The sequence below is a fragment of the Quercus robur genome, chromosome 4 (genome assembly GCF_932294415.1).
Source record: "Quercus robur chromosome 4, dhQueRobu3.1, whole genome shotgun sequence".
In the NCBI taxonomy this organism is placed as follows: Eukaryota; Viridiplantae; Streptophyta; class Magnoliopsida; order Fagales; family Fagaceae; genus Quercus; species Quercus robur.
The window spans coordinates 17,843,630-17,863,810 of NC_065537.1; the positions used below are offsets into that span (position 1 = coordinate 17,843,630).

General features: G+C 33.5%; 2 protein-coding genes across 2 annotated transcripts; one reads left to right on the forward strand and one right to left on the reverse strand.

Annotated features, from left to right (window-relative positions):
* The first annotated feature begins 500 nt into the window (after positions 1 to 500).
* Positions 501 to 3,230, forward strand: LOC126720718 (photosystem II 10 kDa polypeptide, chloroplastic). Its single transcript, XM_050423483.1, has 5 exons — positions 501 to 701; positions 972 to 1,030; positions 1,676 to 1,731; positions 2,760 to 2,812; positions 2,975 to 3,230. The coding sequence occupies exons 1-5, from the start codon at positions 548 to 550 to the stop codon at positions 3,067 to 3,069; spliced, it is 417 nt and encodes a 138-aa protein (XP_050279440.1). The 5' UTR covers positions 501 to 547; the 3' UTR covers positions 3,070 to 3,230.
* Positions 3,231 to 4,622: 1,392 nt separating this feature from the next.
* Positions 4,623 to 15,656, reverse strand: LOC126720719 (DNA repair protein recA homolog 1, chloroplastic). Its single transcript, XM_050423484.1, has 13 exons — positions 15,305 to 15,656; positions 11,481 to 11,572; positions 11,249 to 11,324; positions 10,311 to 10,373; positions 10,064 to 10,193; positions 9,835 to 9,920; positions 9,588 to 9,713; positions 9,214 to 9,318; positions 9,047 to 9,103; positions 8,392 to 8,454; positions 8,236 to 8,312; positions 5,878 to 5,950; positions 4,623 to 4,975 (listed from the first exon to the last, which is right to left on the reverse strand). The coding sequence occupies exons 1-13, from the start codon at positions 15,512 to 15,514 to the stop codon at positions 4,871 to 4,873; spliced, it is 1,263 nt and encodes a 420-aa protein (XP_050279441.1). The 5' UTR covers positions 15,515 to 15,656; the 3' UTR covers positions 4,623 to 4,870.
* Between the last annotated feature and the right edge of the window lie 4,525 nt (positions 15,657 to 20,181).

Consider the following 20,181-nt stretch of genomic DNA (forward strand, 5'->3'; position numbering starts at 1 on the left):
TAATGTGACAAACTCTAGAGAGAGGTCAATAAAAAGTCAAAAGTTTTGGTTATATATATATATATATATATCTCAGGAAAAATGTTAAGAATCTTGTAGTTGAGTGGCATTACTTATTTTCTTTTTATAAAGGAAATTGGGTTTCAAATCCTTATCTTCAAATTAAAAGATAATTTGATTACACCTTGAGGAGATAATAATTTTTTTTTCCTACCTAAAAAATTGATAATAATTAACAAGTAATAGTTATCACAATGAATGGGAATCTTGGGTATTTTGTTCCCTCAAGAATTCATCCCCATCCGATGGGCTCACTCCACGTGTCATCACGACTCATGGGAAAAGATGGGTGAGGATCTATATGCCTCACAAAGAACTGGTTAAAACAGCAGAGGATTTTGATAATGTTTTGCAATATCATATCCACATTTCAGCCACACAAGCACTGCCACGTGTCATATTTGGCAATCACTCCCTGCACTATTATTATCAAGAGGAATACAATATTATCCTAAAGACCAAACCACACAATTGTTGAAGGCAAAAAATGGCAGCATCAGTTATGGCTTCAGTGAGTCTAAAACCATCTCCTTTCACTGTTGAGAAGTCAGCAGTGAGAGGGCTTCCCTCTCTTGCTAGGACTTCTTCACTCAAAGTTCAGGCCAGTGGCGGCAAGAAGATCAAGACTGATACGCCTTATGGTATCATATGTACCATTTGCATGATGAGTTCGATCTTTCCAACAATATGTAGCAATTTCATTACGTAATTAACTAAATATTTACACATGCATGCATGGCATACACACAAGTGTGATCTATATATATGGCTCACCAGCTAGCATGTGATTTTAGTTAGTTATTCTATCTGCTAGTTTCATTGAGTTTTGAAAAATTAATGATAGACATGCATGGTTATGAAATATGTAAGAAAGTTGAAGATTTGTTCTGAAAAATATATAATGTTTATAGGAACTGGGGGTGGCATGAAGTTGAGGAATGGCCTTGATGCATCTGGGAGGAAGCCAAAGGTTGGTGTTTAATCTTTACTGCTTAATTTGTTGGCATATGTTTAAAATTTTCTTTCTTTTTTCACATGAAGTAGCTTTTGTTTTATTGGGTTCTCGCAAATGATCACATGGTTCTCTAATAAGTCATGTACCTTTTAGATTTGTCATTTAATTAAATATCTCTTACTAGTCCAAAAATTGATAAATTATCGATCATCCTAATAAAACTTAAACGCTCCTTAACTAGATAGAATTCAAACTCAGGACAACCTATTTTGGTACTATGCTACTAATGGTCTTAAAAGCTTAAACTATTAGAAAATTGTGAAATTAATCATTTTAAGTATTATTTTAACAACAATAAAAAAAATTTCTTTTAATTTTATTTTAAATATAAACTTTTGGACCTGTATAAACTTATAAAAGTTATGCAGTTGACCTTATATCTAAGTGTATTTAGAAATCAAGATAATTTTCGTCCAAATGGATATAAACTGCATTGACTACCATTTCAGACCTATACATGGGTTTGTATGTGTGAGTGTGTGAGTAATTTGTGAACCGTGTTATCTTGGAAGAACATATTGATCTTTAATTAATTACCTCTTTAATTATCTTACTTTTCTTGACAATACTCCTAAGTCTTAACCTTTGAACTTTATTCAGGGAAAGGGAGTATATCAATTTGTAGACAAGTATGGCGCTAATGTTGATGGGTACAGGTAATATTTCAAGTTCTTTAATTCTTTTGTCATGTATTTTTCTTATTAATTATGGTTCTGGCTGAAAAAGAAAAGTGATTGTACCTTACTTAAAGAGGAATTTATAGAGTTAATTATACTGAAAATCAGTGAAGTTGGATAGATAGCTCACAAATTAGACATCTTTGGGAAGGAATTCTAACAAGAAAAAGTAAGGGAAAAAGGTGAGGTAGATGAATGAGATATAATACTAATAACTGGTCAATTAAGTATTAAGGTCTGTTTGTGAGATTGTTGAAATTAGTCTTCATTTGGGTAAAAATGTTTCTTAGAAAATTTTTTGTATTTAAATGGAATAGTTTTTCATTTCATGCTAGTCCTACTTTGTCATTTGCTGTTGTGTCTTGTGTGTAGGGCTTTTACCAAGCTTTTGAGCAATAGAATTTTCTCACTCATTAATACCCCCCCCCCCCCCCCCCCCCCCACCCCCAAAAAAAAAAAAGAATCATCTCATCTGCTCCACAATTGTCATGGTTTTACCATTAGTCCATAAGAACTAATTGCAAAACATGCCTTGGATGTAGGAGAACATGGGATGTTGAATATTGAAACTGCACCTTATGAGTTAAACCTGTTGACTAGATTAGAACTGTTTAGCATCTTACTGATTGGTTGATAAGAAAATAGAGAGAGAAACAAGAGTTAGCAAGTTGTCATTGAAATAACAAACTTTGATTATTCCCTTTCAAGTTAGTTTTAATCTAATTGAACTAGGAGCTCCTCCTGCAAACTTCACTATAAATTCTGCAGAGTTGCTAGATTCTCTCCCAATGATTCTTAGCAAAGGAATCAATGAGTCAGCAATATGAGAAAAATGTTTTCCTTTGCATTTTGTTGGTTTGGTTCCATCAAGAAAAGAAAGTTGGTTTACTTCACATCTTGTGCTGATAATTATGATAAATTTATCTTTAGGACATTTTTTTGGGGGTGAATAGAAGAATTCTTCAATGCAATTATGTTCCTGATTTCATTCTATGATTGATATGCAGTCCTATCTACGACACCAACGATTGGGCCCCAAGTGGTGATGTCTATGTGGGAGGTAAGAAAATGTAGTACTACTAAATTTTGATTTTGAAGCTTTAATTCAGACTTTGGAAGAATAGTATTACATTGTTTCTTCTCTTTTCATTTCTTTTAAGGGTTTTCTTGTTACTTATTAGTGGGGTAAACTTAGTAGCATGAAACAAATATGAAATTGCAGGTACTACCGGCTTGGCCATATGGGCTGTTACCCTCGCTGCCCTTCTTGCTGGGGGTGCACTCCTTGTCTACAGCACTAGCGCTTTGTCTCAGTAGAATGCATTACTATCATCTGTGCTCTACTATATATAGCCTGTTCCTAGTAATTGTCCCCAAGAACATCAAAGAAATACTAGAGCTCAACCTTATGTGTAATATTTTCCATGAATTTGAATTCATGTTTGTAGCATACTTTAATGTGAATTATTATTGAACTATTCCTCTTCTTGTTGGATATCATGTTAAAGAAGGAATAATGTTCATCAACGTATTAATAAGTTTTCTCACAATATGTAGGTCCCATATAGTTGTGGAATCCACGTATTATGAAAGAGATGATGCATGTCCTATGTATAAAATAATTAATGATTATGTTAAGGCGATTAATACAATGGTCCATTAAACCAAGAACCAGGGGCGACTCCACATTGTGTCCAGGGTGGTCACAGGGCAATCTTGACTTGGAAAAAAAAAATATTATATATAAATTTTATGACTTTTTTATCCTTAAAAAAGATTTGTGACCACGCTAAATTTTTTTAGGCCCAACATAATAAACTTTGGACAAAGTTTGGTAATAAACTTGATTATAGTCTTGTAAACTAAGATTACAACTCGATTCAATATTTTTTTATTGAATGTAAATTTTGACAAATCCACTATTAGATTACATTTTTTTTTCCTTATCTCCTCCATACAAGCAAAATTTCAAGAAGATCAAAGATCAATAGCTATATTATTAATCAAATGTTTAAATTTTAAAGTTTTGTATTCTAAAATTATACATAAAAAAATAAGTTTATAGATTGAATAGTAAATAACTTTTGATTGATATGAATTTTGACTAGTGTTTTAGGAACATAAAAAACATGAAACTAAATGGTTAGATTTTCAAATATGTATACATGTTAATTTGTTTAGTTAGAGTTGTAGTTTTAAGTTATAACTAATTTTGTAGTCAAACTTTGTCTTTAAAGTTTGATCCCTTTAACAATTTATTAGGTTTTTACAAACAAAAAGAAAAAGCTCGAGAAAAGTTTTATTTAACCAAAATTTTGAAAGAAGTGTAACTGCCAAGATTGATAATGTGATAATTATTGAACATGAAAGAGAATGAGATGATGAAAATAAATTTTGGTGAAAATTTATTATTTGCTTCAATATATCACAATTCTTTTCTCTATATCAACTCGATTAGATGACTAAAAAAGAGCTGTGCATGTGTATTATAAGAAATACCCTAATAGTGGACACACAATAATTTGAGTAAAATTGGTCGCCTGTGTTTATCTGGTGAAGTTCGTTTTTATGAGTGATCTACATACTGGTGATGTTCATTTTAATGAGCAGCCTATAAAGTTACCATCATATAAATCGCCTATTTTGTTTCAATCACTGGTAGTAGTTCATTGATAGAAACTTTCATGTAGAACACAATTCTGGAGCACGCATCTTACCAAAGTTTGAACCTACTTTCTGAAGTGACTTTGAATACATCAATAAATGAAAATGGAATAATTTAATTGCTTCTTACCTGTTAGAATATTCAGCATACAAACCCTCCCCTTACCACAACCCCCCACCCCCCCTACAAAAAAAAGACCCTCTTCTTTTCTTTTCTTTTTCTTTTGTCAATAATACAACAATTAGAGATTCCAATTTCAATTTCCTCCAAAATCAGTGTTCTTTTTCATTTTGGAAGTGGATAGATGGGGAAAAATATCAACTGATCAAACCTAACTGGCTTACAGTTGATGCACATAGGGAAAAGACATTCGTTTCAGCCTTTAACCTCCATCACTACCTCTTCCGTCATTCAGTATAGAGAGCATCAGTCATTAGTAGTAGTTGCCCATTCTCATTGTATATCCTCATAAATGTCTTCCTCTTGATGTGGCAATGGCAAGTTCTTCACAAGTGGAGAGCTTACTTGTCCTGTATCTGCCATCTTGGACCGAACAATCTGCAAATGCATTTTCAATTTCATTCCCATAGTCTTTGCAAGTTGCTTATGAAAGTTTGATAAAAAGGAAATTTAAAAAGAGCAAGTTGTCATAATTTCAAGAAAAGGGGTCTATCTTTTCCTCTCAGGGACAAGGATGCATGCACACAAATTGATGCTAAATATCATCATTGTTACTACTAATATTGTTATTTCTAATTATTAATTTGATAATAGGTGGATAACAATTAATATTGTAGAATTATAATATACTAGTAGAGAAACGCATTTCATGTTTAAATATTTTAGTTAGTTGAAGTTTTGGAGAATGCTACATTGCTGCTATTGCTTTCTTTTAATTCAATTTATCCAACTTGACATGGGGACTTTGTTATAACTGCAAAAGTATATATACATATCCAACTAAAGTAAAACAAAAAAGAGAACTGTGGCCATTTTTTTTTTTTATCTAAGACACTTGTTATATAGTTAAGCATACTCAGCCTTCAGAGTCATGTAATAATTAATGTGAACGATTTCTTCAATAATCATTATTTCCCAGCACTGCATACATTGAACTGATTGGTAACAAGGATTTCACATCATGCGCAATAATTATGCATCAAAATGAAAGATCACAAGAATTGCGGAGCTGTTTATTGATTTGAAAATGTCAGATGCTGGAGGGAAAGAGTTGAGTAAACCCTATTGTTGAAGTAAATTAGTTGGGAAGAACGGCTTCATTCAGTGAATTGGGTAAATCAAATCATGTTTAGGCAGAATGGTAAACCCCAGACAAATGAAACAGGTCTATAACCAAAGCAACTGGACATTAAAACAGAAATTGATTAATGTACAGGGAAAGAATAATGCAGCAGACTTAATAAGATTCAGCCAAGTGTAAAGGGCATAAGCATCCAAACCTTTTCTATTTCATCTTGAAGATTGGGGTTGTCTTTCAAGTACTGTAATGCTCGGTCTCTTCCCTGCCCCAACCTTTTTCCAAACGCAAACAACATAAGACAACAATAAACCACGTTAATTATATTTTCTTAGACAAAGCACAAAATTCACTTGTATGAAAGGAAAATAATATTATATGTAATCAAAAGAATTTGAGAAGTTCTTATAAACTTATGATTGTTCATCTAGAACTGGAGGGAAAGTATAGTGGGAAAATTAAAGGTTGAAGTCCAATCACATGCAGATTCGCAAAAGTCCTGTTTCTTACCTCTAAGAACTCAAGGGATGGTGCACAAAAACTGTGATAGGAGACTGTAGTTCTTAGAGAGCTATCTCAAAGCTAGAGTACATACTTGGCCATAAAAAGGGTTATTTCAACACATCCTACTATGTTTAACAAGCAAATGATTGAAATGGTAATTTGTTAATACTAAACTAACAACTAACATGGATCTAATGACCCATCAGTCTGGCATATATTACCACCCAAATGGTGCTTACTTCTTTAGCTGATAACAAACCACTTAGCCTAGTAAATCAAAATCTTCACAAACAGACAGCCAGCAATTCTGGAGACATTTCTAACTCATAACACCTAAGTAAGAACAGAAAACAGTTGTTGGTCTTCCTGTTCACAGAACAAACATTAAATCTGGTATAGCCTCCCATAAGCTGTGGGGTTGTGCCTCCAATAAGCTTTTATGTTTTAACTAGAAATGCATGATACTTAACAAAAGAAAAATAGTATAACAACAAGCCTTAGGGTCCGTTTGGATTGAGCTTATTGTTGCTGAAACTGAAAACTGAAAACTGAAAACACTGTAGTAAAATAATTTTTAAATGTGTGAAAAGTACCGTGGGACCCATTTTTAATATTTTTAATGCGTGAACAGTGCTGCTAAGTACGTGAACAGTACTGCTACAGTGCATAAACAGTAATTTTGTCTCTGCACAGTAAATTTACTGTTCATGCGCTGAAAAAAAAAAAGAAAGGACAGAAACACGGAAATGAAAACGTGAACGTTGGTTTCAGCTGAAACCAAACGCTCACTTAGTACCAAAACTTTGGGGTCGGCTATGGATCCTCACAAATTAATCAGGATAAGCCACATATACACTAATTAGGGTGAGCCACATATATCATTTTCAGCCACAATCTAAAGACATGTTCTTTGTCATCTCCTTAATTGACACGTATTTTATTATTGCTATTACTAATGTTGTCGTAGGCCATACACTACCTTTTCTCATTCCCTCGACTTGAATTAATTCACTTTTCCTCACTAGTCCTTCAATCGTTTTTCTCTGCACATGTCCAAACCATCTCAAGTGACTCTTTCATCTTATCATCAATAGGAGACACCCCTATCTTTAAGTGATTTTCCTCATTATGAATCCTTTTTGTCCTCATATTTCCATTTATCTATCTTAGCATTCTCATTTCAACTAAACTCATTTTATGAACATAAAGCTTCTTAATGGCCCAGTATTAAGTACCAAAGAGTATAGTTGATCTTATATCAGTCTTGTAAAAAAATTCATTTAACTTAATAGGTATTGTATTGTCACAAAATACTCCTAATGTGTTTCTCCACTTCATCCACCTTGCTCTTATCCTATGATTCACCCTCTTCAATCTCCCTAATCTTACAGCAACCAATGATAATAATGGTCAATAAAATGAAGGGTACAGAAACTGATAATAGCAATACAAGGAGGAGATGTTTAATCAACATATAGAGGTCTATGAACAGGGAAAATATCAGATACAGTGTCCTTGCCCCCTCATTTTCACAAGGGATAGAGGATAAGTTCATGGGTTTATTTATTTTTTTAATTTCATTGAAATAGTACTTCACCCCAAATCAAGGATTAAGGCTAAAATGATTTGCAGATTCACAATGGATTTAAAGAGCTATGGTTTAATTCAGGAAAATTTAGGTTGTGATTGCCCTGTTCTAAACTAGCCCTGTCATCACTTTGTAAAGAGAAAATCTTGCTATTATTCTTGAGTTTTTGACTGTAAGAAGTTAAAAAAAAATTTTAGAAAAAAAAACTTTGAAACTTTTCGAAACAGAGAAATGAAAGCCTTGAGAGACAAGCAAATCATTGTGTTATTTAATCATACATAAAGCCCCTTGATATTCAATATTAACAAGATTACGCAGATTATTTGTTTAGGAAGAAAAAAAAAATAGTAATCAGATGCATATTGCATAGTAACGTAAGTTTGTTTACCCTTCAGGAACAGAAAGGACCATATAGAAGAGTATGAAGTAATAACACCAGGAACTACAAATGTAAGTCCAAAGACAAACCTGTGGTCCTCATAGCTATACCAAGAGCCCTTCTTTACCACAACATCCATCATCTCAGCACAGTCCAAAATGCAACCCTGCAAAACTAAGGGATGTCAAGAGGAGTGTGACTTGCACCATTTGGGGGGAACAAAGCTTTCATGTTGCATTACTAACCAAATTGCTCACTCCCTCTCCAAAGATAATTTCAAACTCAGCCTGCTTGTATGGCCTTGACACCTAGAAAAATTAGTTGAAATGAGGATCTCTCTACACATGGGAAAGCATCAATCATACGCACAAAATGGTGGTAGATCTAATAATCAAATGATAGGTACAAATTTTGGCATCAATTGTGAAGTAACAATTGAAACAAAACAGTTGATACACCTTAAATACATAGTCAAGCATCATAACAAAAATTACTCATCAAATTAAAAAGTGAAAGCGGTTTAGATAATATCTTTAAAAGGATGTTTACAACTTCAAGGCAGCAGTGGCTTCACTTGGCAAACCCTAGCTTCAGCAAGAGATTCTAATGCAATCAATTGAAAATTATATAAATATTGGGATACTGTAATTGAATGTCACATCCAGTTCTTCCATTCATAGGTCCTTTCAGTCAGACTGGTGTCAAGTGTCAACATAAAGAACAATATTAAAAGTGGTAAAACAATTCATTTTCTTTATATTAACAGCAACAATCCGTTCATATATGTCAAGTGAACATCTTAGAAACATTATATAAGTTTATAAAGGCATAATAAAAATGAAAACTTCGTTTCAGAGCATTAAACAATCCTTGCACAATCTTGATGCCAATGTAATTTACCTTGCTCTTTTGCACTCTTACACGTACCCGAAGCCCAATTTCTTCATCTCCTTTAACCTAAAGTAGAAAAAGACAGATGCATGATGAGATTTTCACAGAGATAAAACAAAAATTAACAAAGTGATCTCTATCTATGTAGTAATCATCCAAGCAGCTGCTGTGCTTACAGACTTTATCTTCCCAGTAGATCGTATCTCAAGCCGAACAGAGGCAAAGAACTTTAATGCAATTCCTCCACTCGTCACTTCTGGATTTCCATAATACACACCAATCTTACAAAACCCACAAGAATGCAAACATTAGTTACAGCAAGATAGAGAATTTCAGTTTCAATCCAAGAATATTGTAACAGAAATGGAAGGTACAATGAAAATAATATGTAAGCAAGAGCTAGACTCAATTCTGTCTGTTGGCGATAGGCTCCACCAGGGAAATTAACTACAATCATCCCTCGTGCAGTCTTTAGAAATTAAAAAAAAAAAAATATATATATATATATATATATATATAAAATAAAAAAACCCTAATTAATCAAAAGTACCTTATATCTTATTTGATTCAAAAAAATGAGAGTACAACCAGCTTTCGAGGCATTTCCTGACATTTTACGCAAAGCCTGGCTCATAAGGCGTGCTTGCAAACCCATTTGCTGCATCCCAATCTCACCCTATGATATAGTGAAGCATACAAGTCAGAAATGGGCAACCTTGTCAATTCAAAATCTAAAAGAGCTTGGGGCCAAGACTAACCTATAAATGAGAGAGAGAGAGAGACAGATGACAACTTACTTCAATCTCTGCCCGTGGAGTGAGAGCTGAGACAGAATCAACACAGATAAGATCTATGGCACCAGATCTGCACATACGATCTGCGACTGAGATGACATGACAAACTCAAAAAATCAATATATATCAAGCGTAAAGATAAGAATTTCATAAGCACCAGTCCATATTGAATATGGTCAGCGCATCACATGAATTCTTACACAACAACATAGACCAAGAAAAAATATATTACTCTCAAGTGCCATCTCCCCATGATCGGGTTGGCAAACAATCAAATTTTCTACATCCACTCCCAATGCTTTAGAATATGCTGGATCAAAAGCATGCTCTGCATCAACAAGCATTGCATTCCCTCCCAGCCTCTGCATATTTTCATTGAAAAGCTACATGTTGGTCTCATTACAAACAACATTCTAAGTGAAGCTCTAGTTATTGACAGAAGTAAAGATTAAGAAGTGAAGTCCGGAAAGAAGTAATACCTGCACTTCTGCGATTGCATGGAGTGCCAAGGTGGTTTTTCCACTACTTTCTGGCCCAAATATCTGGAAAGAAATATGGCAGATTATATCAGACCTTTCTGGAGCATAAGTTATCCTATCTGATCAGCAAAATGCTAGAGCAGTTCTTTAGAACAAGAAAGCACATCAAAGACCCACTACAAATTATGATAGGAGTGCAGCAGAATTAAGTAGCATGCTCAATTTTCTTTTTATTGCATACGGTGACCAGATTTTAGATGCATATAATACTATAAGTATCGCATACTCTGCAGATGCTCAAATTGATCAGGACTTCATTGATTCAATTTGAGCAGTCTATTTGCACGATGGCATAAAGGCATAGTCCTAAACATAAAGGCATATAACAGAATTTTGAAAGTGAACGTGTATTGACTAGTCTTATGTATGGTGACAAAATTTATATATAACTAAATGTGCCTACACGATAAGGCACACCCATCATTATTGCGCACAAGTCAATGTTTTAAGATGTGTATTCCATATACTTGTGGCCAAAATTTGAATAAACATGTGCTTATACTTTTCACCCACATGCTCCACTCTCAAACTTTTCCAACTCATAATTTTTTCAGTAATATCCCAACTGCCCAACACATTGCCAATGGTAGGTATTAACAAGTTTTAAATTTCCAGTACCAGTCACTGTGATTCCTCATGAATAAGGAAAAAGTGGTATGGGTTTCACATTGAGAGGTTTCAGAGAAGGCAGGGTGGAAAAGGCAGTTTTTGTCAAAGCTTGAAAGAGGCAAAATACCCTAAACCCAAAGCATTTTTTTAAAAATAATAAAAATGTTAAAAAAAAAGAAAAGGAAAATTAAAGGAGAAACCAGGAGACACACAAATAGAAACACCCCCCCCCCCCCCCCCCGGCGCGAAGACATACAAAGAGTTAATACCTCTACAATTCTCCCTCTGGGAAGGCCACCACCTAAGGCAAAGTCTAATGTCAAACAGCCACTGGGAAAGGTTTCACTGCAATGCACAAAATGTTACAAAATCATGCTCAATAATGCTGCTTCCAGAAGCTAAAACATTGTTCAAAATGAAAAATTTTTGGGGGGGGGGGGGGGTGTTAAATGGGGGCGATAAAGTACATTTTTTTATTATTACAAAGATAAAAATACATACACCAAAGCACCACCAGCACTGCCTAATCTTGTAACACTTCCTTTTCCAAATGAGCTATTTATATCATTCATTGCTGCTTCCAGTGCTTTTTGCTGGAGGAGAAAAAAAAGTAAAAAAATTAGATCTAATCTCTAAGTGACTCAGTAATTCACGATGCCATTTAGCATCCTACAAATACTGCAAGGCTCATGTTCAAACTTTAAAACTACAAGTATTTGTATTAAAAGCAAATAACATAGTCAGGAACTCAAATCAGAACATGTTCAATCATAAAACATAAACTGAAATAAGTACATAGATGAAAAGATTCAAAATCCTTAAAATCAAAGCATAAGATAATAAAACATAGGCCATACTAATTATAATTTCATACTGGTGGAACTATATTACACATACTTGAGTATGCAGGTTGCACACATGTACTTGTGCAAGTGTTGTATTCATTAGTCCTCAAAAGATTTCCCACCATTTTCAAGTGTCTGCTAGCCAAACTCTTTATGTCATCTCATGTCAAGACAGATACGGCAATGTGAAATTAAGGGTCCAGGTAACAGAGTAACTATCTAGAGGATTATGCAAGAGGGTCCTGATAGTGCCCTCATATCCATCTTCCATCCATTTCATGACAATCATACCAAGGACAATATCCCATCTAACATACGGTTTATGTCATGACTCAGTCCTCACATTGTCTGCAGCAGTCAGATCAGTGTGAATGGTTCACAAACTCCAATTTTTGTAAAAACCAAAATATATAATACATCCAACTTGTTAAACATCCTAAGCAGTAACATAAAAGAATAAATCATTGTATCCACCTAATTATATGGAGTTTTACACTAATGCTAATAAATGTCTTCAAGGATGGAAGAATCATGATTTAGGCACTTACAGACAGTCCAAAACTAGAAGCAAGAAGGTAAATCATGCAAGGACTATGCCATTATAGAGAACTGCCTCTGTGATATTGTAGGATGAGACATGAAGAAGATCAATATGATATATACAAAAGTCAGTTTGTTTCTTGTGTTGCAGATTGATTCATATTGCAAATTATGAATGTGGAAAAGGCATAAATTTAGTAACCAAAGGCAATTTACTCTTTAATTCAAGAAAATACTGTGCCATTATAGAAAACTGCCTTGTGTGATGAGTGACTTGCTGTCTAAGACTCAGAATGCATTCATTCAAGGGATACAGATTTTAGATTATGTCTTCATGGAAAATGAGTACTTAGATGTTAGAATTGAAGGGATTCCAGGAATGTTATGTAAGCTAGATTTAGAACAATCCTATGTCCATGTAAATTAGGATTTCTTATTGTACATGCTGAAGAGATGTGGTTTTGGGGAAAAATGGAGGAAGTAGATTGGTCTTTGCTAATCTAAAGATTTTCCATCGTGGTGAATCATGCATTCCTAGCAGTTTTTCGAAAGCACTAGGAGAGGGGATCCTTTGCCCTCACTCCTCTTTGTTTTTGAAATGGACACTCTTACCAGGTTCGTAGCTAAGGCAATAGAAGGAGTTTATTATCAGCTATATCTGTAAGCCAGAAGAGTATTGACCCACCGAATATTTCTGATTTACTTTTTTTTTTTTTTTTTTTTTTAAATTCTGACTCTACTCAACTCCGGTACGTAAGATGTATCCTTCTATGCTTTGACGTCGTTTCTGACCTGAAGATTAATTTGGGTAAATTAGAGATATCACTTGTGATAGAGGTGGTGAATCAAGAAGAGCTAGCACCATTCTTGGATATAAGGCATCTCACCTTCCACTGAAATATTTGGGGTTGCCCTTGGGTGTTGCTCGATCTAAATCAAGATCCATTTGGTATGGCATCTTAGAAACAATGGAAAAGAAACTTAGCAAGTTGGAAGAAGATTTATTTATCAAGAGGAGGGCAGATTACGCTAATTAAGAGTACACTTTCTAGTGATCCCACTTATTTTATGTTTTTGTTCCCTTTACTAGATGGAATTGCAACTCAAATGGATAAAATTCAGAGAGATTTTTTTATAAGATGGTATAGGGGACGAATTAAAATGCCATTTAGCCAATTGAAATATTGTTTGTACTCCTATAAAAAATGGAGGTTTAGGGATTAGGAAGTTGTTGGTTGTTAACCAAGCTTTACCTGGTAAGAGGTTATGGTAGCATGCAGTGGAGAGGGATTTCTGTTGGAAAGATGTAATAGAGCAAAAGTGATGCAGTACAAGCCTTGAAAGAAATTTGTGGGAAAGAAATAAATGAACAAAAACTTAGGAGTTAGCATCAAGCAGGGGAAAAGGGATAGAAAACCTAAGATTCAGCACCTACTGTTGCCTGAAATCAAAACCAAGCCATTGGAAATTCCAATGAGATTTGATTCATCAAATCAAGCATAACAATACTAAACCTTGGGGGCTTTAAATAGGATTCACAAGCTATATTACTAACCTTCTAACTGAGCAAATAAAATAAATAAAGTCCCAAGCCAAATAGAAAAGGAAATAATTCTTAATCAATTACATATTGCAAATAAAAATTAAATCTTAAAATTATAATAATGTCTAATAAATATCAATTGAGCCCAACTGGTAGCAGCCCTCCATCATCTGGCCATGTGACACGGGCTTGCATCTGGTGTTTGCATAAAAATTATGGGCTCTTGGGGAGGGTGGTGCTTGGATGTTGGCAGGAGTGCATATGGAGTAGGCCTATAGAAGAATATCAGAAATGGTTGGACTAATTTTACTAGATATATATCGTTATGAGGTTGGTGATGGCATGATCTTTGGTGTGGGGATGATACCTAGAAAAATAGATTCCTGGAGTTTTTTTCTTTTTGAAGAGCCAAGAATAAAGACACTACTGCAGTAGATTATACAGATTGTTTGAGGGCAGCATTTAATGGAACCCTTCATTTCGGGGTATTTTTGGATGATTTGTATGCTGCCAAGGTAAATCATGGAAGGAAAGATAAGCTGGTTTGGGGTCTTTTGAAGAGTCGGGCCTTTCATGTTAATACTTATAATAAAGCTTTGAGGAAAGGGGGCAACAGCACCAATGAACTTTGGGTCAAACAACATTTCCTAGGGTTTCCAATGGAGATGTCTATAGTTTGAATGCCCCTCCACCGTTTAAAACCAAGCGTTATATATCTGGAATGCACATGATAACAAATAAATTGGATGCCGTAACTATGCAGTCCAAGAATACACCTCTTCTTAAAATGAATAACAATTGTCCCAAAAGCTTAAGCTATTTAGAAATGGTGAATTTAATCACTTAACCACAATTCTAACACTCCCTCTCACGTGTGGGCCTCAGCTTCGCCTTAATAAGTGAGGCCTGTCACATGGGATTTTTAACATTTTAAATGGGAGGTAGAGTTGAGATAGGGATCAAATTCAGCATCTAGTGCTCTGATGCCATGTTAAATGACTGATTATCCCAAAAGGTTAAGCTATTAGGAAATTGAATTTAACCATAATTCTAACAAATACTATAAAAGTTTCCTATCAAATACTATATAACCGCCATTTGGAATAACACAATTTAAAATAAACTCAGCAAAATATTGATTCAGACAAAAAGTTACTGAGAATACACAGAAAGATGGTTAAAGGTAGTGTCTTTTCTACTAAAATACTAAGGTTAGCAAAAACAACAAATGGGTTTTCATCGAAATTCAAAAACAAGAAATGGGTTCGTGTAAAATCAACATCTTCAGTTATAAGAGAACCCCAGATAAATATAAACATAGAATTGCATTAAGGGAATGAAACGCAAATGCAAGAACAGCTAAAGAAGAAGAAAAGGAAAGAGGGGGTGAAGTATACCCTGTCGAGAAAGCGGGGGTCAAAGTCATTAGAGAGAGCCCCATTTACTTTGCCATCAAACTCACTACGAATTTTGACATGTTTAAGCTTGGAGGCAGGGGTGAGGGTGCGTGGACGCCATGGTTTTGAGTTCCAAGGAAGGAATAGAGTTGATGATGATGGCCAAGAGAGAGTGTTGGGTTTTAGATTTTGAGGGAAAACCAAATCCATAATCTTTACTAAACTAAAAAATGTAAAACCTCTCTATCGTTTGCTCTGATTTCAACTTATAAATGTTCTCTCTTGTCATCCTCTACATCTGTCTTTTTTTGGACAGGGAGGGGTTTGTGTTTTTTCATTTTTCCTAAACCCAACCCCTCCTTAACCTACAAATTTTTTTGGCTTTTAAAATTTATTTATTTTTACTCTCTGACGTTATGTTCTAATTCTATACTTCTACTTATGTGCGCTGTGTCTCTTTGGGATTTTTTTTTTTCTCCCACTTAGGCTTTATGGTATATTTGGATTCAGAGGAAAGGTGTTGGAGTAGGGTAGTATAAAGTAGATTTAACTTAAAATTAACTTATTTTCAACCAACTTTTTACTCCACTCTACCCTCCTTCCTTCTCCCTTCCATCCAAATGGGTCCTTAAACATAGTACAAGGTGCAAATCTATGTCACCCAAAAGGCCATGTTGTGTAAAAATGTTGGGCTGAAATTAATCCTATCAATCCCGAGATTTTAAAAAAAAAAATTATTTTATATATATTTATATATATATATATATATATATAGTGGAAAATATGTTTTGTTGTTCAATTATGATCCTGAAAATGAGTTAAAAAAATTTGTGTCGTTTGACTCGCATGAAAAATCATTAATATTTTTTATAATTACAAATAATTATACGTATAAATAAAAACTTAAAAAATGTGAGTTTTTATTGAAGTTTTTCTTTATGAATTCCTAAAAAGTTTTTTTTTTTAAGTGATTTTTTTGTAAATAATTTAAAAAAAAAAAAAAAATTGAGTTTTCAAGAAAGAGTTTCTTTCAAAATAAAAATTTTCAATAAATATCTTTTGAGTTTCTTTTAGTAATAATTTTTTTTTCAAATGTTGGCTTGTTCTAGTAGCCCATTTTTGTTTGATATTTTGAGTCTTTCCTTTTTGTTGTATCTTGGGCTTAGGCCCATCCTTGTTTCGTCTAGGAGCATTAAGTCCATCCTTGTTTTGAACAATTTTGACATTCGGTCAACTCTCAATTGACCAAGGGTGTTTTGGTCATTTTGACTTGAAATGACACTTTGAGTGTTTTGATTTCCAAACGGGTTGAACCACAATGTTCTAGATGTTCCTGATGTCCCCTGGTCAAAAAATAAATTCTTTTGGAATTTTTGGGGTCTAGCACTCAAATCGATGGCAGACAAAATATGGTATCAACAAATGGGAAGAAGAAAAAGAACTTTGTGATCGGGAATTGAATACCAAAATACATAAATATGCGTAAAAGTCAATACAAATGTGCCAAAAAGAGAAACAAATGTGATGTGATAATTAAATTAATAATAACAAAAAAAAAAAACCATTGGTGAAAAAAAAATGGTTGAAACAATAAAAAAAAATCTATCAGAAGAGAAATAAAATTGAAGAGAGAGAAAGAGTTTTGACCTTTTTTGTCATGAACAACAGGAACTGGGGAGAAATGTGGAAATGAAGTAAAAAGAAATTTTTAAGAAAATTAAAAAGGAAGAGTAAGGTTTGAAGTAGATGAAAGGTTAAAAATTTTAAAAGACAATAATTGAGAAAATTTAGAAACGGTAAAATTTAAGAAGATGGATAAAATTTAAAAATTTATAAAGGAATCAAATGAAAATTTTAAAAAGACAATGATTGGAGGAGATGAAAGATTGAATGAAGAAGACAATGGTTGAAGAAAATGAAAGATTGAATAAAGTAAAAATTGCAAAAATAATAAAGAAGAAAGGATGCTAATGACGTAGTTTAAAAAGAGATTTGTAAAATTTATTGTTAAGCTTCCATATTATATATACTATAGATAGATATGTATAGACATTGTTTTTGGTTTTTTATTACTCATTGATTTTATTTTTTAGTTATAAACATCTAAATTATAGTAGATGAATATGTAAAGACAAAGTTATATGTAAAGTTACAATCACCCAAGATGAATGTGTAAAGTCAAATATATTTGTATATTTAATATTGTCAACAAAATTTAGGAATAAAAAATAAATAAGAAAAATAATAATTATATGGCTAATGACGTGGTGGATGAGGTTGTGTAACATGAGTATAGCAACAATAAATGTTACACATCAACTTTTATATATATATATATATATATATTTGACAAATTAAGATTAAGTATGCTTATTAAAATGAAGTCATCTATCTTCTCAAAAAAAAAAAAAAAAATGAAGTCATCTAATAAAGCAAGCACGTGCCTTGCATGTGCCATCAACAATAGTACTCTTAAAAAAGGTCATCAAACACAATAATATTTGTGTGGGCCAAGGAGAGTTAAAGGAAGTTGGGCCTAGGTTGGAATTTGGGAAGGCCCAACTAGATATTCATATGGAGAACCTGGGCTCAAATAATCTAAAGAAAGAGATAGATTGAAGAAGGAATTAGTCCAAGGAAAGAACTGAAGAAGGAATTGGTTCAAGGAAGGAACTGAGGAAAGAATGGATCGAGGAGGATGGAGAGCTGTTGGACCATGCCAAGGATGTTGACTGAGGAAAGTAATGGTAATTAATTCAAACGAAATTTGGAAGAAACTTTCTAACGAAGCTACTGTCCCCTTCACATTAAATGCTCTGCACCAACCAAGCATGCCGCATTAATGGCTAAACGACACTTGAACAGTGTTTCAACAACCTGTTACCTACTTAGCACAACTTCAAAAGGAAGGAAGAAGAAAGATGAGACAAATATCTTGCCTGAAGAATGATCCATTATACAAGTGAACAATTAGGATTGAAGCATTAAAGCTATAAATAGGAAAAGATCCCCCATGTACAAAGATCTGGTCCAGAAAAATAGGAGAGAAAAAGAGAAACCTATTGTAATATTGAATATAGATTCGCCTTGTATTCTCACCTTAGAACAAACATTCCCTAGACATTTCGAGGAAAGAGAAATAAACAAGAAATTCATATCTTATATAACTTTGGCTTTTATTGCTGTTTCCTATAATTCTCTACATTGAAATATTGTTTAGACTCAACTGTTTGTCCAAAAAATTTACCTCTAACAAAGTAATTGTCTCAGACAAAAGCCCAGCCCATTAGCCAGGGTCCTCAGTTTTTAACCCATATATATATATATAATATTAATACAGTAGAAAGATGGACATACTTCAGTCTTTCATTTGACTATAGTTGGAGAAGAGTTTATTAGAACTTATTAGAAAGAATGTAACTTACATTAGGACCATTACATATTGCTATCATGAATATCGGTTGTTTGACTTGAAGTAATATTATGCTGATGGCTGAACTAAGCTGCTCTGTCTCTCTTACTAATATCGTAATGATGGAAGCAACACAAGATTTTCAAGAAGCTAGCCTAAAGACCCAAATATATGACAGATAGTATATCATGAATCGTCTACTTTGACATTAAAGTTTCTTTTTCTAAGATATTTGTTTGCATGGATGGATGCTGATTCTGTTACTTCTTTTTTTGATAAGTAGATTTTCTAATACTTCTGATTTTTTGTTTTTTGTTTTTGATTGATATTACTTTTTTTTTTTTTTTTTGCTAAACTTTTGATTTGGTATTACTGAATTTTAGTATCTAGCTCTTTTTATCCTTGTGTTACTCTTGTATTTACAATGTACTGGGGTTGCTTACCTTTTATTAGTGCTTTTTTATTTCAATTATTATTACATACCCAAAAAGGTCCTTCATGCTTGCCTTCATTTTGCTTTTGAAGACGCATGACTATCACGTGTTGGAAAAATTTACTGTTAGTAAAAATGGAGGAAATTGATTTTGACTTGCAATAGCAAAATTAGATTCTCTACTCTTTTATTTAGTAGTCATACCGGCATCTTTAGTTGTTTAGTTGTTGTAAAGCAAGGTGATTTTTTTTTTTTTAATTCCTTGGAAGGTAAGTGCACAACTCATGCACCCACATGAGATTGAACCTCTGAACTATTGTCATTGTTGTTGCAAAAATTCTGTGAATGTTCTATTATGTTATTTGATTATTGCATACACTATACATTATAACTATTGAATGTTATGTTTTGTATTGGATTCGTATGCACTATACTGTTTTACTGAATTTGCGTCATGATCTTGCTTTAGTGATTGAACAATTTGGAATGATGTTTATTTGAAAATTGGTATTAAATTAAATATGATTTTATCATAGTTTGACCTCAATAAATTAATCGAAGTCCATGTTTGTTGGTTTTATTCAATGACAAATTTGTATGTATTTTATTTATTATATTTTAATATATCTTTTTGGGACTTAATTGTAATTTGGGGTAGATGTACTTGAACTTTGTTGGGAGCCTTTTTTTCATTACCCACGTGATATTTGGGAAGTCAAGACCGAGACTCAACTTTGGGCTTGGAATATGGCCTAAAGGCTATCAGTGAAGTGTCAAAAGCTCATTTTGCTCAAGGTCCAAGTTGCATCCAACAAAGATTATAATAAAGCCCCAAAATACCTCCGGCAAAGATAAGCTAGCACAAAGGATGGCCCACCACAACAAGTGCTTAAATAATAGTCTAGCAATAAATAAAAGAAACGTTCAACGGTAGATGCCTGGAAAATTGATAAATGAATTTGCATAGTAAAAATTATGCATTTCCTCTATAGTTAGTTAATATAAAAGTGGGCCCATTATAACAAGTACATA